The 18,296-nt window shown below is 31.5% G+C and overlaps 2 protein-coding genes across 2 annotated transcripts; both read left to right on the top strand.

The window, feature by feature from the left end:
- The first annotated feature begins 12,667 nt into the window (after positions 1-12,667).
- On the top strand, positions 12,668-14,572 carry LOC121117344 (lysosomal acid lipase/cholesteryl ester hydrolase). Its single transcript, XM_040711752.2, has 6 exons — positions 12,668-12,850; positions 12,937-13,241; positions 13,300-13,543; positions 13,596-13,754; positions 13,813-14,043; positions 14,107-14,572. The coding sequence occupies exons 1-6, from the start codon at positions 12,668-12,670 to the stop codon at positions 14,260-14,262; spliced, it is 1,278 nt and encodes a 425-aa protein (XP_040567686.1). The 3' UTR covers positions 14,263-14,572.
- Positions 14,573-14,637: 65 nt separating this feature from the next.
- Positions 14,638-15,482, top strand: icln (chloride nucleotide-sensitive channel icln). The gene is made up of 2 exons (XM_040711753.2): positions 14,638-15,058; positions 15,127-15,482. Exons 1-2 carry the CDS (start codon positions 14,728-14,730, stop codon positions 15,345-15,347), a joined length of 552 nt encoding a protein of 183 aa, XP_040567687.1. The 5' UTR covers positions 14,638-14,727; the 3' UTR covers positions 15,348-15,482.
- The last annotated feature ends 2,814 nt before the right edge of the window (positions 15,483-18,296 follow it).

Raw genomic sequence — 18,296 nt, 5'->3', positions numbered from 1 at the left:
ATTTCGGTCAAAAACAATGTCTTAATGACCATAGAGGCCCAAAAAAAAATCAGGCTGATCTGTTCAACGTTTTGGATTCCATGCGTGATAACACCTAAAACAGACTCATAAACATATGAAGATTTATGTATAATTTTTACTTCAAAGGAGTATATTCGATTAAACCTTATTTTACTATATAATTAAGTTATTATTCTTATAAATCAATCTGCATTACTCCCTTAAGGATGCCACTAAGAATTTTGTAATATCTCTTGCTCCCCCCTCCCCTAAAAATCTCCAGAAAAGAGTAGTATTAGTGTATCAATACAATTTGACACTCACATTAAATTAGTTATATTTGATATTCTTCTTCACCTTCAATAAAATCTGCTGATAAGTGTATAAAATCCTTTTCTTAATGTGTTTTAAGCCTATCCTTGCAACGTTGATGAATATTTCACTGGTCTACTCTCGTTATTAAGGCTATAGGAAGCCTCCAGTTCAAGCATGTTTCACTGTTCCTATATCGCCCCAGTTAAAATTCAACGAAACGAGAACGAGTTGAAAATGACTAAACGCCTAGTCAACTCTTAACACTTTAGTTCAGAGGTCGGGTAACTTTTTTTAGCATTAGCCCAGAAGAACTTGTAGTAAAATTAGTTTATCACAAACTAGAGCAGGCATCCACAGGCCAATATTTTTAAAGAGGGGGCTTGATTTTTAGATTTTTTTTTCTTAAAAAAATCGAAATTAAATGAATTTTGAAAAAATTTATTTATATATTTCCTCAAAAAAAATCGAAAATCAATAGCTATTAACAGAAAATAAAATATTTTAGAAAAAAATTTTTAAAATATTATATTTTTCAAAAAAATTCAAATGTTAAATTAATTCAAAAAAAAAATTCTTAAATCCATAGTTATTCACAAAAAAAGATAAAAATTTTACCTATAATCTTGCGTAAAAAATTTTCATCCACACCCGAAAAAAATCCTTTTTTTTGGGGGGGGGGGAGACTACAGCCCCTCCATCTTACCCCCTGCCAATGCCCCTGTAGTGGTATGTTGTTTATTTCATTTAACAGTTGGAAGTAGAACTCTCATTACCCCAAAAATACCTCATTTGGGGTATTTTACCCCTGTTCCCCTACCACTGCTTTAGATAAACAATGTTTGAAGATATAATTGATATAATCAAGCGAAAGTAATCAATTATTGTTGCATGTATAGAATCCCAAGATTAGGAATTTTTGATACAAATCATCCGTAACGTAATTATCCCAAGGTGTGACATCTCTGAATTCAGTGAACTTTCCACTCTGCACTTTTATTTAAAAGTTTTGCATGTGTTTTATCTTTAGATGGTTAAAATTTCAAAAAAATGGAAGTCCATAAACCTTGAAAAATTTAAGGTTTCGGTTTTTTTTTTGTTTTTTTATATATACCAAAAATATTTTTTTTTTTAAAGTTCATAAGTTTTGATTAACTATTTAATAGCTTTTCAATGATGCATTATAATTTCCTAACATTTACTTGGTTTACGAGATATCGCTTATGAAGAATTCATCAAAATACGAATTTCTTCATCTTTAAGACCTTAGAACTCAGAGTTGGATTGAGTTACAGATCCAAGATTTTATATTTTTTGACCTGGTCTACTACGAATAATACCACATGTTAGTCTAATCCATTTCCAAATATATCCAAATTAATAATCGAATATATTTTATGTAAAATGATCATTACGTGATGTTAATTTTTGCACCATAGAGTGGTCATCAATATCAATGTAGATTCTCAGTGGTGTCCGCGGGATTATATATATATATATATTTTGGTTGGTTTTTTTTTTTGAAAAATTACATTTAAAAAAGAAAAAAATCAAATTTGGCCGACTCCCCTGACTTTATAACACTATAGGAGCGGGAGTATATTTTTGGCTTATAAGTTATAACTAAGGGTGATAATTTTGGTAAGAATACAAAAGCGTGCGAGGAGAAAAGAAGAATTACTTATGGCATCATTGATTATATAAAAATACCCTCATGCATCATAATTAGTTGTTTTTTACTAAATGTTGAGGTTAGATTTTATCAATTTAATCTTTGAATGAAGCCTTTACAGTAGATTTGAAAACGTCAAACCCCATGAAATTGTAATTAATTATGAACCATATTCTCAGAATAATAACTAATGAAACGACAAAGTAGAGTATTTCGAAATATATTTGAAGTTCCAAGTTTAAAAAGAATGCTTAAATTAACTATAATCTACATACTAAAAAATATGCCATCATACATTTATCTTAAATATACAAAATTAAACAATTGTAATTATATATCTAATAATAACAATAAATTATAAATACAGAATATTGAAATAATAGATTGATCCAAATAATATTTTCTTGATCTGGCATGAATTTAATTAAATATGTCATAACTTTAATTTGCTAAACACAAGCCAATCGTGGAGTTTAATCACCCTTTTTTCCCTGATGCGGAAGTTGTTATATACAATTGTGCATAGGATAGGTCTATCTCTATCGATGAGATCTAAATAATTATTAATAATAAAGTAAATGTCAAAATCATAAAGTTAGACAATAAATATACTAATAAAAAAATGTTAGAATTAAATCCATCGTAAAGATTTAGTGCAAAAGCTAATTATGTAGTAATGTCCGGCGATATTACTCCTTATTAAGAGAATCAAAAAGTATTTTTTCGCCGTTATTTATGCATATATAACAACATACTATTATCATGAAGGATACACACAATTACTAATGATAATGCAACTGTATAAATTGTTGTGACCATTTAAGCAGTTGTTTTTGCCTTTTGTGAGTTTTCTGAACACCATTTCTTGGAGCTTATCAACCATAATTAATCCTTAAGTGATAAAAAAGTAATATTTTTTTACTATGTAATATTGGAAAACCTAGTGATCACACCCAAGTCTTTAAGTGAAGAATCTAGTGTCAGGCAAACTAGTTGCGAACCATCCAAAGCTACTACCCCCGTTGGTGGGACCATTTAAGCACTTGTTTTTGCCATTTAATGAGTTGTGTATCATAATTCTTGATAATTTTAGCTAAAATATAATCATATTTTATGATTAGATTTTAAAAAAATGAATTTGCTATATTAACTATTTAGCATTCACAATAAAATAATGGAATTAATATCAAAATTTCTAAGAATTTTCTACTATTACAATACAATGCAGATATTTGATATTATCCCCAATATATCTAATATTTAAAGTTTTCCGATTTTGAAATGCCAAAATTCAAAGAATTTTCAAACATTGGAATTTGAGGGGATGAAAGAGAATTTTCGAATAAAAAAACATTGTTAACCTGGGAATTTTCAATGTTGAAAGCTAGAAACATAAATATTCTTTGTTGAGAAAAATATTTTTTTTAACATATTACTACATAATAAAAAAAATAATCTACAAAATGTGATTAAAAGTTACAGCATTGAATACCTTTGTAAATATTATCCGATTGAGAGTTTTTTAGATCGAAATTGAATATACTTTATTTTTATTGTAATTCGTTGTCAGGCTGTAACTCCTAGTCTCAATTACGAACAGACAAAGATATTTTAAATATAAATAATAAATATCATATTTATTATTTTATTAAGAATAACATGTTAAATTGTTGCCAACCTTAAGGTATAAAAATGTATCTTGGTAGAGCCATGATAAGGGAAATTAATAAAATATGAGCTATAATATAGATTTTATAAAAAAATAAATCCAGCATGTATAAAGAAGTGGTTCCTTTTAGTCGTGACCCTAGAATATTGACCTCATTGCCACCTAATAGCAAGCAATATGTATTTCAGACCCTTTCTCATCTTTTTCGGGAGCCCCTTACGTGTTTGATCAGGTCTAGTGCCAAAAAAAACAAATATTTATGGGGATGAACTTATAATAAAAAGGATTGTAGTCAGAAAATGAATCCTTTTCCAGAATTATGACTATTAAAATATTAGGCTGCTGAAAAAGTAATTTAGTCTTTCCACCCTTTTTTTAACTACTTGTATATATTGTTTATTATTGGTTTATTACATTTATTATTTATACGATAGTAGATAAGGCGTTGTAAAGGTGTGAGGGTATACTACAAACGCTTTTTGGATAGTATTGCGCTTGGGAAGTTCAGTCGAGAATTATCGAGGGCCGAGTATGGAGGTATCAAAGGAAGAAATTCTATATATTTTACATTTTTACCACTTGAAAGGGAAAAACGCATCAAAAGCAACTGAAATAATTTGCAATATATATGGGGCCGATACTTTTTCAGTTCATGTTGCACAACAGTGATTCGAGCAATTTTTACCGTTCAATTCTGCCCTCTACTATAAAAAAACTTGACTGTTTAAAGCTGGCTATCGAACAGAAGATGCCAGAATTAGTGAAAAGGAGTCAACAATACATCAAGAACAACGCCAGCCTGCACAGTTCTTATCCATTAATCTTACACTCTGGACCTATCATTATGGACTACCACCATGACCAACGCGCTTGGGCGTACAAATTTGGCTTTAATAGAGGCCTAAGGAAATTGGTTGTCTTAGTTTTTTCCACTAGGGACAAGGGCTTCTACGAAAAGGGCATTATGAAGTTGGATTCTTGTTTGCTACAAGTTACCAAACAAAACAAGACATACTTGGCTTAATTTGGAGGGTCTAACACTTCTTATAAAGCATTGAAATTAGGCGAAAAATGCAAAATTACTTTTTCCCCGAGCTATTATATTTGTGAGGGGGGAAGTTGTCGAAGGGGTCGACAGTGTACTCAAAAGTTTAAACAGTGAATAAAAAATCTAAAAATATTGTCCTTTAAATGAATACGGAACATTTCAAAATGACATAATCTACTCATTTGAAAATTCCGGATGGAAATTTTCGGAAATTGATTGGAAACTTTACAACTCTTAATCAGTCCACGTCTAGTTCCAATCAGTTTAATTTGTGACAATTGATTTCTACTTTTCCTTCTTCCTGTTGTAGACCCCTTGAGCAGTTCTATGAAAGTGAAAAGCATTGTTAAAATAATGTTCATTTGAGGTTTCCCTCATGGTGATTATTTAATGGGCTTTTTCAGTGCAAAGAAAATTGTTATTATGTCTTTTATTACAGACTTTTTTATTTAAAAAAAAAACGAAGAAGAAACAAACCACAAGATACTATATGTAGTTCTATTTCTTTGATCAACCGCAAGTTTAAGGATATAAATCAAACTCTCACTGCCACGATACAAATTATTATTGTATGTGTGACTACTTGGTTTTTTATTAAATTTGTATCGATCTATGCATCAGCATAATATGTGAGATATTTTTTGGCTTGTAGTACAGTTAATCATATATAAGTTAATTAATCCATGAATAAATATACATGTAATTATTAATAACTAACTATCAAATATATAAAACGGAGCTAGGTACTTTTGCTTAAAAAGCCAATTTCCCTTTAAATATAAATAACTAAGATTTTTACGATGTGATTGTATATTTTTGGTTAAAATGGATGTGTTTTTTTAATTCTTTAAATTAAAATATGTAATAAAACACATCAAATGGTTGTTTTCTGTTGGAATAATGATAGAATTATATCCCAAAATTTCAATGCATACATACTATCGAATATGTTACGAATTCGAACTAGAGACAAAATAAGTATTAAATTTAGGATAATAAGAAAAAAACAAAAAATACGACAACAATTCAAATTAGAAGAAGTGCTAATCACTTTTTTGTCATCAATTAATTATTATTACAAATAATGGATTATTAATAATAGAAAATACTCAGGGATTGATGAACAAGCATAATATGAAACAAAAGCATAATTATATCATTATTTTAACAGAATACAACCATTTAATGCGTCTTATAGTAATAAACATTACATAGTTTGATTAAAAATTTCAAAGGAAACATCAATTTAAAGCAAATGTATACAATAAAAACGCATAAAACTCATTTATTTATATTTTAAGGGAAATATCCTTAAGGTTTAAGACGAAAGTATCGGGCACCATAAAAAATAAATAACTCGTTCCAAAAATGAGTGAAGCATGTGTGTCTCAAAGGGAAGAAATACATATTAAATCATACTTCATCATTATAATATGTGGACTGTCGAACTATCCATTTATTTCTCGAAGCAATCATGTTACTCGATCATAGGCAGAGGTGGGAAGAAGTAGTCTTTATACTACAAGTCCAAGTACTCAAATATTTTCATCGAGTCATCATATTTATTTATTTTTGAGCTCATTTTAAGTCCATATTTATGATATATTTAGATCCCTATTTAATCTTTTCTTGAGTTCAGTATTAAATAGCTTAGAGTCTAAGTCCCCACCTCTGGATATTATATACACACTCAACATTTATATTTCATATTTATAATATGTGGAGTTATCCATTTATTCCTTGAAGCAAAGGAAGATCAAATTCCCTTAACTCTGATATGAAAGTCCTTGTGTCTTTAAGAGCTGAAAGGTATGGCTATCCTATGGCGTCATTACGGAAAAAAATAAAAATGGCTCCAAATAAAATTGACCGTCCCACGATCAGAGCCAGCTTTAATATGAGGGGGGCCTTGGTACAAATACTATCTTTCTTCCAAATTATATAATTTGATTTTTTTTAATAAAAAAGAAAGGTAAATTGTTTTAATGGCCTTTTTTTAAAACAAAAAAATATTCTCAGTATAAAGAGTTATTTCTATTTTTTATAAAAAAACATTCGCTAATATCATGTTACAAATGTAATGTTGTTAGGGTTCTAGGTCTAACATTGATATTTTTATTTCGACTTCTATATTAATTTGACAATTCAAACTGATTTTGTCTGTATAAGCTTCATCGATTAGACGAACAACAACTGATTGTATGAATTTTATTCAAAATTGCTCCAAGTTGTATATTAAAGGTATGACAATTTTTAGTGCAAGAATTTTGCAAACCGTTTTCATGTTGTTATTGTACTTATTACCGTTAATTAAAGAGGAGGAGTTTGAGAAATCCCTACAACTAAGGGCGATACACGCGCTCACAATATATTATTTATCAAGGAATATGAAAATATACACATAGTAAATATGTGTTTAATACATAATCGGATTTCAACCATGGAGGAGAAGGCAGAATCAAGAATGACCAACTTTATACAAGCCGATTCTCTAACAATACACTCCATCTTAATCATTTTAGTCTTTGTTGTCAGAGTATTCAGTAGAGCATTGGATTCAAATCGAGTACTACAAAAACAGAGGATAGAAGTTTCTTCAACAGGACGATCCCTCACTCCTTTCCACTACGACGTCATATATCTCAGTATTGGAATTCTCGCAACTTTGGCATTTGTGGGAGAAACATTCTATAATATTTACTTAATTCATATACGAAGCAGTGGAAAACGGCGAAAGAAACGAGCTCCCATCTCAAGCCTTAATTTGCCACTACAAAGTATACATAATTGCAGAATGAAATACGAACACTGATTTGGTATTTTAATTAATCTTATAATAAATCGATCACATTATGTTATTATTCATAATAATAAAAATGGAAAATAATATTAAAAGGTTAAAGGTTAATCATATTTGAACGGAAACGGTCATTATTCCTCATCCATTTCTTCTTCTTCCTCTTCATCGTTTTCAACATCAGATTCGGAACCATCTTCGTCATTTTCAACATCGGATTCGGAATCATCTTCCTCATCCTTCTCAGATTCCAATTTTATTTTATCATTTTTTTCACTTTTTACCTCGGGAGTTGTCCCTTGATCTGATGAAGTAGAGTCTGTTGATTTATTTTTATTTTCGTAGCGCGCATAAAGAACGGTTATGTGATGCCCATTTACTTCTAAATCCTTGGAAGCGTCAAAGGCAGCTTTTGCGTCGATAGGGTTACTGAATTCCAAGAAACCGTATTTAGATAGTTTATTTGCTTTATTCGAAATATCTGGTATTACAGCTTTGATAGCCTTCGGAAAGAGCTCACGAAGAATAGATTGAGAAATGCCAGAAGAAATACCGTTGACGAAGAGTCGAAGTGGATTGATTTGCGCTGCAGATTTTTCTTTTTTTTGCTTGCCTCCAGTTTTTTTATCATCCGGTTTAGGAGTCTTCTTCGTTTTTGAATTAGGACCCATCAAATCTACGAAGTAATCATCCGATTTAGGGGACAAGTCCTTGTAAGCTGCAAGGGCTGCTTTTTTTGATTCAAATTCAATGAAAGCAAAATGAATAGGAAGAATGCGTTTTGTAAAATCTTTCCTGGCGCGGAATATTCTAACGTGTTTTATTTGAGGATGAATCTTAAGGACATCATCCTCTGTTTTCATGACCTTCTTATTTTTAAAACGTATGTACAAGGTTCGAAGGTCTTGTTGGTGCTTCCGTTCTTGCTCTGCAGCGAGAAGTTGAGTCTTTTCTGCATTACTTAAATGAGTTGTAGTAACTTGGGGAGCTTTTTTCTTATTCTTTCCCTCATTTTTACCCTTCTTGGGAGTCGCATTCTTTTTCATTTGGTCATCAAAGGATTTTTGTTTTTTGGGGGTTGTCTGATGGGAAGTAGAATTTTCTAGAGACTTTTGCTTCTTAGGTGTTGCTTTCCCGATAACTGGAACTTGGGGTTTATGATTCTTGAGAGTTGGGTTCTCAACAATGGTAGCTTTTTGGGGTTTTTGCTTCTTAGGAGTTGCCTTCGTGACAACGGGAACTTTTTGGGGATTTGGCTTTTTGAGAGTTTCTTTCTCAACAACTGTAGCTTTTTCTTTTTTTTTCTTTTTGAGACTTGCAGCAACAACGGTAGCTTTTTGGGGTTTTTGCTTCTTGGGACCTCCTTCTTTAGTAACAGGATCTTCACCAGCCTTTCGCTTCATAGATTTGTCTTGTTTAGGTGAGACGACGGGGGGCATGATGTTCTCCTTCTTAACCTCGAATTTCGCGGCTAAGGACAATTTCTTCATCTCCTTCACTTTCTCTGTCTTGATCTTGGATGGAAGCTTCTTCACTTTAGCCTTCTCGATAAGGGATCCCTTAAGAGACTTTTGATTTTTTGCTTTAATTTTCCCCATGGTTAGATAGAGAGGATATTGCGATGAATGAACTTGTAGATACAAAGTGAAAAGTAAGAAGTGTACCCACGTGCGTCGAACACAATATTTTGATTAAAATGCCGCAACAGCATACTGAATAAACTAATAATAATAATTTGTAGTCATATGCTACTTAATTTCAAACTTCCTTTCGGATTATAGAACTTATTTTTTTAGATAATTTATTATGCATATGTTGTGAACAAATCAGGGCTCTGGAGTTGGAATCGGAGTCGGTGCATTTTTTGGTAGAGTCGGAAAATTTGTACTGACTCCGACTACCAAAATTACTATAATTTATGTAAATAAAACATATTTCTAATCTAAGGCTTACATTGAGTGATCGTAAAGTTTTTTCCTAAATGGGTATAAATCATAGGTACTAAATGCTATTCACTTATGAAACTTGAAAGTTAACTCATTTATAAGTTTACTTCACAAATTTCAAACGTCCTCTATAGTATATACAATCACAATTCATGAACATTTCCAAGTCTCAATTACTATTTTGGGTTAAGTATAGCCACGAGTCATGCTAGTTCATTACTTTTTCTTCACAGTAAAGTGTAGCTCTACAGTAAAAGGTTGCTTGTATTGTTGTTACTCAGTTATTAGTACATAAATTATGTTCAGAAACTTATGAATGTATACTAAGGCAATGAGTTCTTATACTAATAGTACAAGAACTCATTGACTAAGTAATAGATACATTTTGATAAATTTCATTTGTTGCTCATCTTAATAAATATATTTTATTCCAAATATTTTCTTTATACCTAGCACAATTATTTACTAGATATAAGTTATATGATATATCTAGATATAGAGTAGAAATACAAGGTTATACTATAGTCCATAACGTGTTTACGACTGATGTTAGATTTCCACCACAGTTTTATTAGTGACGTCATAGTGTATAAGTAGTTGCGTGTTTTGTTTACATTTTCTATCGAATAAATAAAGAAACAATCTACATTGTCAATTCTACAATTTGACAAGGTCTTCATTTTATTAAATAAAAGACATTCAAACCGATGGAGGATCTTCCACGTCGTAGTGAAGCATATGAAAATAAGTCTCAGTTTCTACAGAGAATCATTTTACCATAGTGGTCTACAGCGAGGAACTCAAATCCATTAGGAAAATTAAATGGAAGGCTTATTAGTTATTCTGTGTTAACTCTTCAGCCTTGTAATCATCAATTCTATCATTCAATCCAAGAACAATATATTCAATCCATATATATTGTAATTACTTATAAGTTATTTGTATTGACTGTCATTTGTTATGGGTAATTAATCTCAAGCGAGATAACTTTACTCCCAAAAAGTTTTCGAGAATTTGTTCCGAACATTTTACTCCGGAATCCTTCAATCGGACTCTGGACGTTGCAAGGATGAGAGAAAATGTTGTGCCTACTTTATTCAAAGCATTCCTGCCTCGCCTTCACGAAGAAGTTGCAAAAACTCTTTTGAAAACGCAAGTCTCCTACAAGGAGGTCCTCCTCACCTTCTAAAAAGGCCAAACCATCTCCTGGACTCGAGATAGATCCTTCCCACTTTGAGGCTACGGAAAATGTGCAATTGGATCATCCCTATTCTCTCCCATCAGCTCAAGTCAAGAAGCTCCAATGGCAAACGAATATGATTTCCGAGCTTGAAGACCGTTCTAAAAAAATACAGATGTCAACGGAATACGATCTCCAAGAAGTTAGGAAACTTGGTTGACGTTCTAAAAGACCTGAGGTCCAAGAGCATGTTATTAGAAGAGTCTTTATCCATTCTTGATACAATGTCTGACGTTCCTAAAAACCTTTTAAAGGATGCAAATCGGAAGTGGTATAAAGGGAAGTCGCAGTAGCTACTCACCTGAGCTTCGAGCATTTCCTTTAACATCGTCATTCTACTCGACAAAAGCATATAGTTATGTAAGAAAGACCATGGACTTATGCCTACCTAGTCTCAGTACCATTCGAAACTGGTATTTGAATGTGGATAGTGATCCGGGTTTTACTCAATCTTCCTTTGATATTCTTAAATCGAAGGCCAATAAAACTCCCGAATCTAAAGAAGAAATTTTTGTCAAGTTGACATTGGGCGAAATGTCAGTTTTCAAAAAAAAATCAATGGGATGGGAAAAGATTTGGTGGATATGTTAGATAACCATATCCTTAAATTACAAAAACATATTATCTTGACATATTCTAAAATTAGGCTTCATCATGAAGACAATCTCATCTCTGAGAATTTTAAAAAAGAATATAGACGAAAATCTCATTCGAAACAGATTCTTTTTAAGAATCAATGATTCAAAGGTCTTAAATATCATGTGTATATTATATTCTATATAAAATATATATATAGAAGTCTCCTATATATCTTCATATACAAATTTTAGGTACCTAAGATGGCTGCCGACAGCTCACGGTTGACTCTCCTTTTATTTGCCTATTGGGTATCCAGTTATTAATTATATAAGTAGGTGGTATATCAATTCAGTATACAACATAAGCGAGCAAAAAAAAAAAACATTAATCACGACGAAAAACCAGCTGATAAAATATTATCTGGTTAAAAATTAGTAAATAGTTGAGGCAACAACTAAAATCGAAGACATGCATTACATATAATTAGAATTATATAGGAACGAAAAAAACAGGAGCACTAAACGAAAGTATCGTAAAAATGATGTAAAAGTAAACATATAGAAATAACATAAAAGAAAGGGATGTTGCCCCAGAGACGAAATTTCTATTTAAAAGTTTTAATGGAGTCATTCCAAAAAGTTAGAACAATCCCCCAAGAGAAGTGATTACTTCATAAGCTTGCTACGATGTTTTTTTGTATTGCTTGATAATAAATTTAAGAGTTTTATTGTGTCTTTTTGAGGGAGAAGGAAAATATTTAATTATATCACTGGGATATTCCCATCCGGATTCCGGGTAATTCGATTATTAAACAATTCATTGCAAACAATTTGATCTTTAAGGATTTGATTAAGATACAATTTAATTGCAAGCAATTTGATAATCTACTACAGGGATGTCCAACTTGTGGATCGCAGGCCGCATTGCGGCCTACCTAATTTGTAGGTTTGGCCCGCTACTCTTTCTCACTTCAATTAGTATTTTTTAGCAATAATGTCGCAATATCATCAAAACGGGTAGAACGCTCATAATACGTACAATGCACCGACCTTTATAATAAATAATAAGGATTGAGAATGACTAATATAAAGATACGGTATTAACTCTCTACTTTCACCTAGTAACGCAGTGATTTTTAACCTTTTGACTTCCATTAACCAATTTCGGAATATCAATAAAACCATTCCCTCCCAGAGTTTTTATTCGTATATTTAATAACCTTTTTAAATAAAAGTAAGTTACTTATATAATATTTTTCCTAAATTCCTTTTTATACCAGACCTCTTGTAATGATGCGTAGAAATTATATCAAATGTGAAAGAAGGCTGAGAGAGTGACATGTTATCTTGCACTTTGTACGTTTCTCGTTTATGTCAAGACTTGAATTTTAGTGCGGAATAAAAAATGTATCATGTAAGAATGTATTCAATCTTTTATTTACTGTGTCACATTTTGGTTTATTTGGTTAAACCAGGAGAGTCTTTATTCAATAGACTAGAGACTGAATATGACAAAATTATTAATGTTTTCCATCCCAAGTATTTTATGCAACTACAGAATATCAAAGACAATAATAATTTGCCAGTTGTAAGTATTGAATCACAAAAATGATGAAGATAAGCATTAATTGACGTAACCATTCCATCTTATGTATGAATAATTAACTATTCTAGCCTGAAATGGTACAGGAATATGGATATGAAGCAGAAATATATAAAGTGATCACAGATGATGGATACATTAACACACTTCATAGACTAAAATCTCCAAAAAACTCATCAACCTTAGGACCAATCTTGGTTCAACATGGTTTATTTGGAACTTCTGCTGATTTTGTGATGGGTAGGCCCGATAAAAGCATTGGTTATATCCTAGCAGATATCGGATATGACGTTTGGTTAGGAAATAGCAGAGGAAATATTTATTCGAGAAATCATGTCAATTTAACCGTTAACGACGATGACTATTGGAAATTTAGGTAAATTATGTAATAATGCATTACAAGGACAAAATTTGATTTTTGTAACCGTCGTTAGTTTTGATGAAATGGGGAAATATGACTTACCAGCGGCAATTTCCTTAATAAAGAACGTTAGTCACAGTGATCAAATATATTACATAGGGCATTCTATGGGAACAGTCATGTTTTGGATCGCCATGGAAGATAATCCTATTTTAAACAATCATATAAAACTAATGATCGCCATGGGCCCTGTTGCCAAAGTGACTCATGTAGTCAGCCCGATAAGACATTTGGCACCTTTTTCAAAAGATTTTAAGGTATGCTTATTAATTTATGCAGAGAAGTAACTTGATATAAATTTAATTGCAGTTCCTGATGGATCTTTTGGGAATCAACGAAATTTCCCCAAGCAATGCAATCTTAAATTGGTTCGACAAATGGGTATGTGACTTAACAATGATTCAAAAGGAGGTCTGTGAGAATCTTCTTTTTCTCCTGTCAGGCTATGACTTTGGTCAAATGAACATGGTTTGTTACTCAGAGAATTAGTTCTTCTTGATTCTAACCTCTTGAATTCAAATTTCAGACTCTATTGCCCATTATTCTTGGTCATGAACCAGGAGGTACTTCTACTCGTACACTTATACACTTTGCCCAAGAAATAAACGATGATAAGTTTCAAAAGTTTGATCATGGAAAAGCAAAGAATGTCATTTTTTACAATAGTACAGTACCCCCTCAGTATGATGTTAAAAAAAGTGTGAAAGTCCCCGTGGCATTATTATGGAGTGATAATGACTGGTTAGCTGATCCGTCGGTATGAATTTATTTTTTAAATTAAAATAATTATTACATTTAATTATATGGTACTTTTTTCTAGGATGTTTACTGGCTCAAAGAACAACTGAGTAATGTTTTAATCAAGTTTTACGAAGTTCCTCTTAAAAAATTTAACCATATTGATTTTCTTTGGGGCTTGGATGCAGATAAATTAGTATATCCTGTTATTTTGGATCTATTGGAAAAAATGAAGTAATTGTAACTGATACTTTGAATTAAAAGACTTATTGGAGTCCTTTGGTTTAAATAATTAATATGAAACTAGCTAATTACCGGTCATCATATTCCAAATAATGTTCTGGTCTACCTGCTAATTCAACTTATATTAATTATTTAAACAATCTTATTAATCGCTTACAATTAGTAGTATACATTTTACTCGATATATTAATTATTATATGAATATTAAATAATTTATGATTAGGTAATTAACTTACCTAATTTGTTTAATAATTATAAATTATAATCATAAGTACAAAGTCAAATAAATATTAGATTCACTGATAGTTGTATGAGGTTGTGTAGGTGGATATTTTAAATTATTTGTATGACGTCATACTACTGTATAAACAATAAATAATAATAATATGTTGGAGACTTTGAGTGGATTTAAGAAAACACAGTTAAAATATCACACAGTTACTGTTACTGTTAGACTTCCATGGTTGTACTAACGTCCCTAGGCCCTCCTGAGGAGGGAGTTCGCCATGTTGAGTCTAACACTAAAGTATTTTTTAATTCCCGTGGCTTAGGCTTAGGAACTCTATATATTTCCGAGTCTCGCGTTTCTTGGGTAGGGGAAGGAAATGGATTTTCTCTGGAATATCCACACATTGCTTTGCATGCGGTTTCCAAAGACTTGTCTGCATTTCCAGAGGAGTGCTTATACCTTATGATCGATGTACGCCTTATGGAGAGTGAGGACCCAACCCCTGCTTCCAGTGTTGATGGAGAAGATGACAACGACGAGAATGATGACCAATCCTCCTCAGGTTTGCAATTCTTTCCTCGCTCAATGAAAACAACATCTACGATCCTTGTATTCTCTATTTCACTCTAGGTATGACTGAAGTCCGTTTCGTGCCGCAAGATAAATCCAAACTGGACACCATTTTTAGAGTGTTAAGTCAATGCCAGTCCCTTCATCCAGATCCAGAGGATGTTTCATCAGGAGATGAACTCAACGGTAATGACGAGGACAACGAAGATAACGAAGACTTTATTAATGAAGGAGGAGTATATGATGATGCGGAAGAAGATGAGCCCATGGACGAAAGATAATCCTTCTTCAAACTCTGTTCTTTATCACCAAAATATTCATTTGATATTCACTTACTCCAAATTTTATATTGTTCCACTAAGAAAATCCCGATGATGAGGCATGTTCACATCATAAATATAAAAATTGAAACTCGACACATCAGCATAGGATTTTACTTGACATTTGCATCTTGGGGTTAATATAATCGATTATAGCAATGCAATGTTGCCAATATCTCTACGATTTAAAGCAGAGTTTTCTTCCAATCAAACTTCACCGTTTACAGAAAGTTCTTAACTCGAAAATTGGCTTCATATCTCTAATTTTGTCGAAGAGCAAGGGAACTAAGTCATTTAATTGCTTCATCAAAGTATAATTCAATGCACTTAGGTTAATGCTGTCTTGTGCAGTTTAATTTGGGATGTGAAAATTGTTTCAATCCTTGTGAGTGTAAATAAAAAAGAAAAGTGTATGTTGGCAACTTTGATAGACGACCCATCTACAGACAGAGATTATATACAACTATAATGCTCCTTGCTAACTAATAATACGTTGCGGAGTCGGTGCCTTTTTGCGTGGAGTCGGAAAATTTGTACCGACTCCTACTATCAACATTATTATTATATATATAAATAAAACTTATTTATAAGGCTTACATTGAATGATCGTATTTTTTTTTTTCCTAAATGACTATAAATCATAGGTATTAAATGCTATTAATTTATTAAACTTGAAAGCTAACTCATTTATAAGTTTACTTCACAAATTTCAAACGTCCTCTATAGTCTATACAACCACAATACATGAACATTTCTAAAGTTTGAATTACTATTTTGGGTTGAGCATGGCCACGAGCCATGCTAGTTATTTAATTTTTCTTTTCAATATTCAATGTCACCACGGTAAAGTGTAACTCTACAATTAGAGGTTGTTTGTATTGTTGTTCCTCGGTTACGAGTACATATATTATGATCAGAAACTTATGAATGTATACTAAGTCTAAGCAATTGATAGATTTTGATCCATTTCATTTGTTGTTGATCTTAATAAATATCTTATATCGAAATATTTTCTTTCTACGTAGCACAATTATTTACTAGATATAAATAATAACTACCGTGGGATATAAATTGGATCTATATTTATAGTCTCTAGACTCAAATTACTCAATAGTACTTATATAGTCTATAAAATATATTATTAAAGAATCGTGTGTTGGAGTCGGAATAGGATATTTTATTTAAAGATTCCGTAGCCTTGGTTTGAACTTTCAAAATGGGGAGAAAGAATGATTAAGGACCCTAATATCTTGTAGGTTACCAAGGTATATTTAAAAAAAATGTATGAATACGAGGTTATCCACAATTTTCACGTCCCTGAGTATAATAGTAAGAAATGTAATGCTACTATTGAAATGACATAAAATTGTTCGATAACTTACATTATATCGGTTAGTTTTTTTTCGAAGAAAATTACATATTGAATTAGTATTTTGAACTCATTATAAAATTAAATTTCACAGTTCTTAAATTACTCATAGATTATGTAATAAACAGGAAAGATTAATAGGTAAAAATAATAAATATTAGTATCTATTAAGGCTTAGTATTATAATTGAAGAATGACTACTAAAACAATAAGTTGTTAAGGTATTATTGAATTAAATAAAACGCAGTGAGTCATTCATAATCATTCATATTGTGGACATGGAGGAGATAAATTGATTTTTAATAAGTTGAATCGAAAAAGATACTCAAAGTCATTTTTTATATATTCGGATTACTGTTAATTTGTACCCCGATATTAAATTTCAAGACAATATTATTTTTTAGCTCAAAATACAGTCCAAATTACGAGCCATTGCTCTCATGAACATGCCATGATTCCCTCCACTATCTTTTCAATCTTCTAAACGGACTTTTTGGCGGCGAGAGCCTTGTTGATGGTTCTTTCTACTCCTCCAACGCAAAACGCGTGAGGTACACTGTTCAGATCTTCACTTCAAAGCAAGCTAGATATGTAGATTTGACCTTTCCTGTTGGATCAAAATCATGACTACTCGAATTCTCCTCTGTGAATTTAAAACTTATTAAGTCAAGACTCATAAGTCCTTAATGTTTAGAAAAATTAGGAATGCTCAACCTGTATAAAAATGACAAAATACCTCTAGCCGACTTTTGAATAAGACTAACAGAGTAAGTTAAAATTTATCTCAACTTCATTGAATTGTGGTCATAAACGTAATTCAACAGTTTATATAATCAACACATCATTATTTTACTAGTTACTACAGTCGTATTATAACCAATGTACTTTTAGTAGTACTGTTGCTTATAATTTAGTGCATATTTAATGAATATAGAATTCGCTAAGGTAATAATAAAAATTATAATTTGATAGATGAATATTATTAACAGCATCGGATTAAGCAGATTTACTCCTCGTGTCATGTCCGCACGAAACTTTTTGAATATGAATAAAATATGTTTTGAAAGCGTTGTCGTGTGGACATGGCTTAATATTGAAATTGTCATTGAGAAAAGATAAATCACAAATTTCACAGAGAAAGAAACTTCTCCAGATTTACATGCCATAATGCGATAAAAAAGGAGGAATCCCAAGTTTGGACTAATTTAGAGTAAATAATAGTCTTATATGTAGACGAGTTTTGCTCGTGGCACATAACTAATAAGAAGTAATTAATTGGTGCGTCCATTGCTATTATTGGCTTGTTAATCACACAGGAATACAAATAAATACACACAAAGAAGGTACTCTTACTCGCTGGTTCCTGTATCGAGTTACACCTGTATTCTTTATGCTAATAAATGCAGGTAAAATTGTCAGTGTGATTCTCAAATCTAAATTGCTAATCATTCGTATTAATTATGATATTAATATAAAATTAATATGTACCTTATTATTAATAGCGTGTTATTACTATTACTAGAAAATACGCGCCAAGAGAG

Source organism: Lepeophtheirus salmonis, chromosome 5 (genome assembly GCF_016086655.4).
Source record: "Lepeophtheirus salmonis chromosome 5, UVic_Lsal_1.4, whole genome shotgun sequence".
Taxonomy (NCBI): Eukaryota; Metazoa; Arthropoda; class Copepoda; order Siphonostomatoida; family Caligidae; genus Lepeophtheirus; species Lepeophtheirus salmonis.
This window is presented reverse-complemented; position numbering and strand designations above follow the sequence as displayed.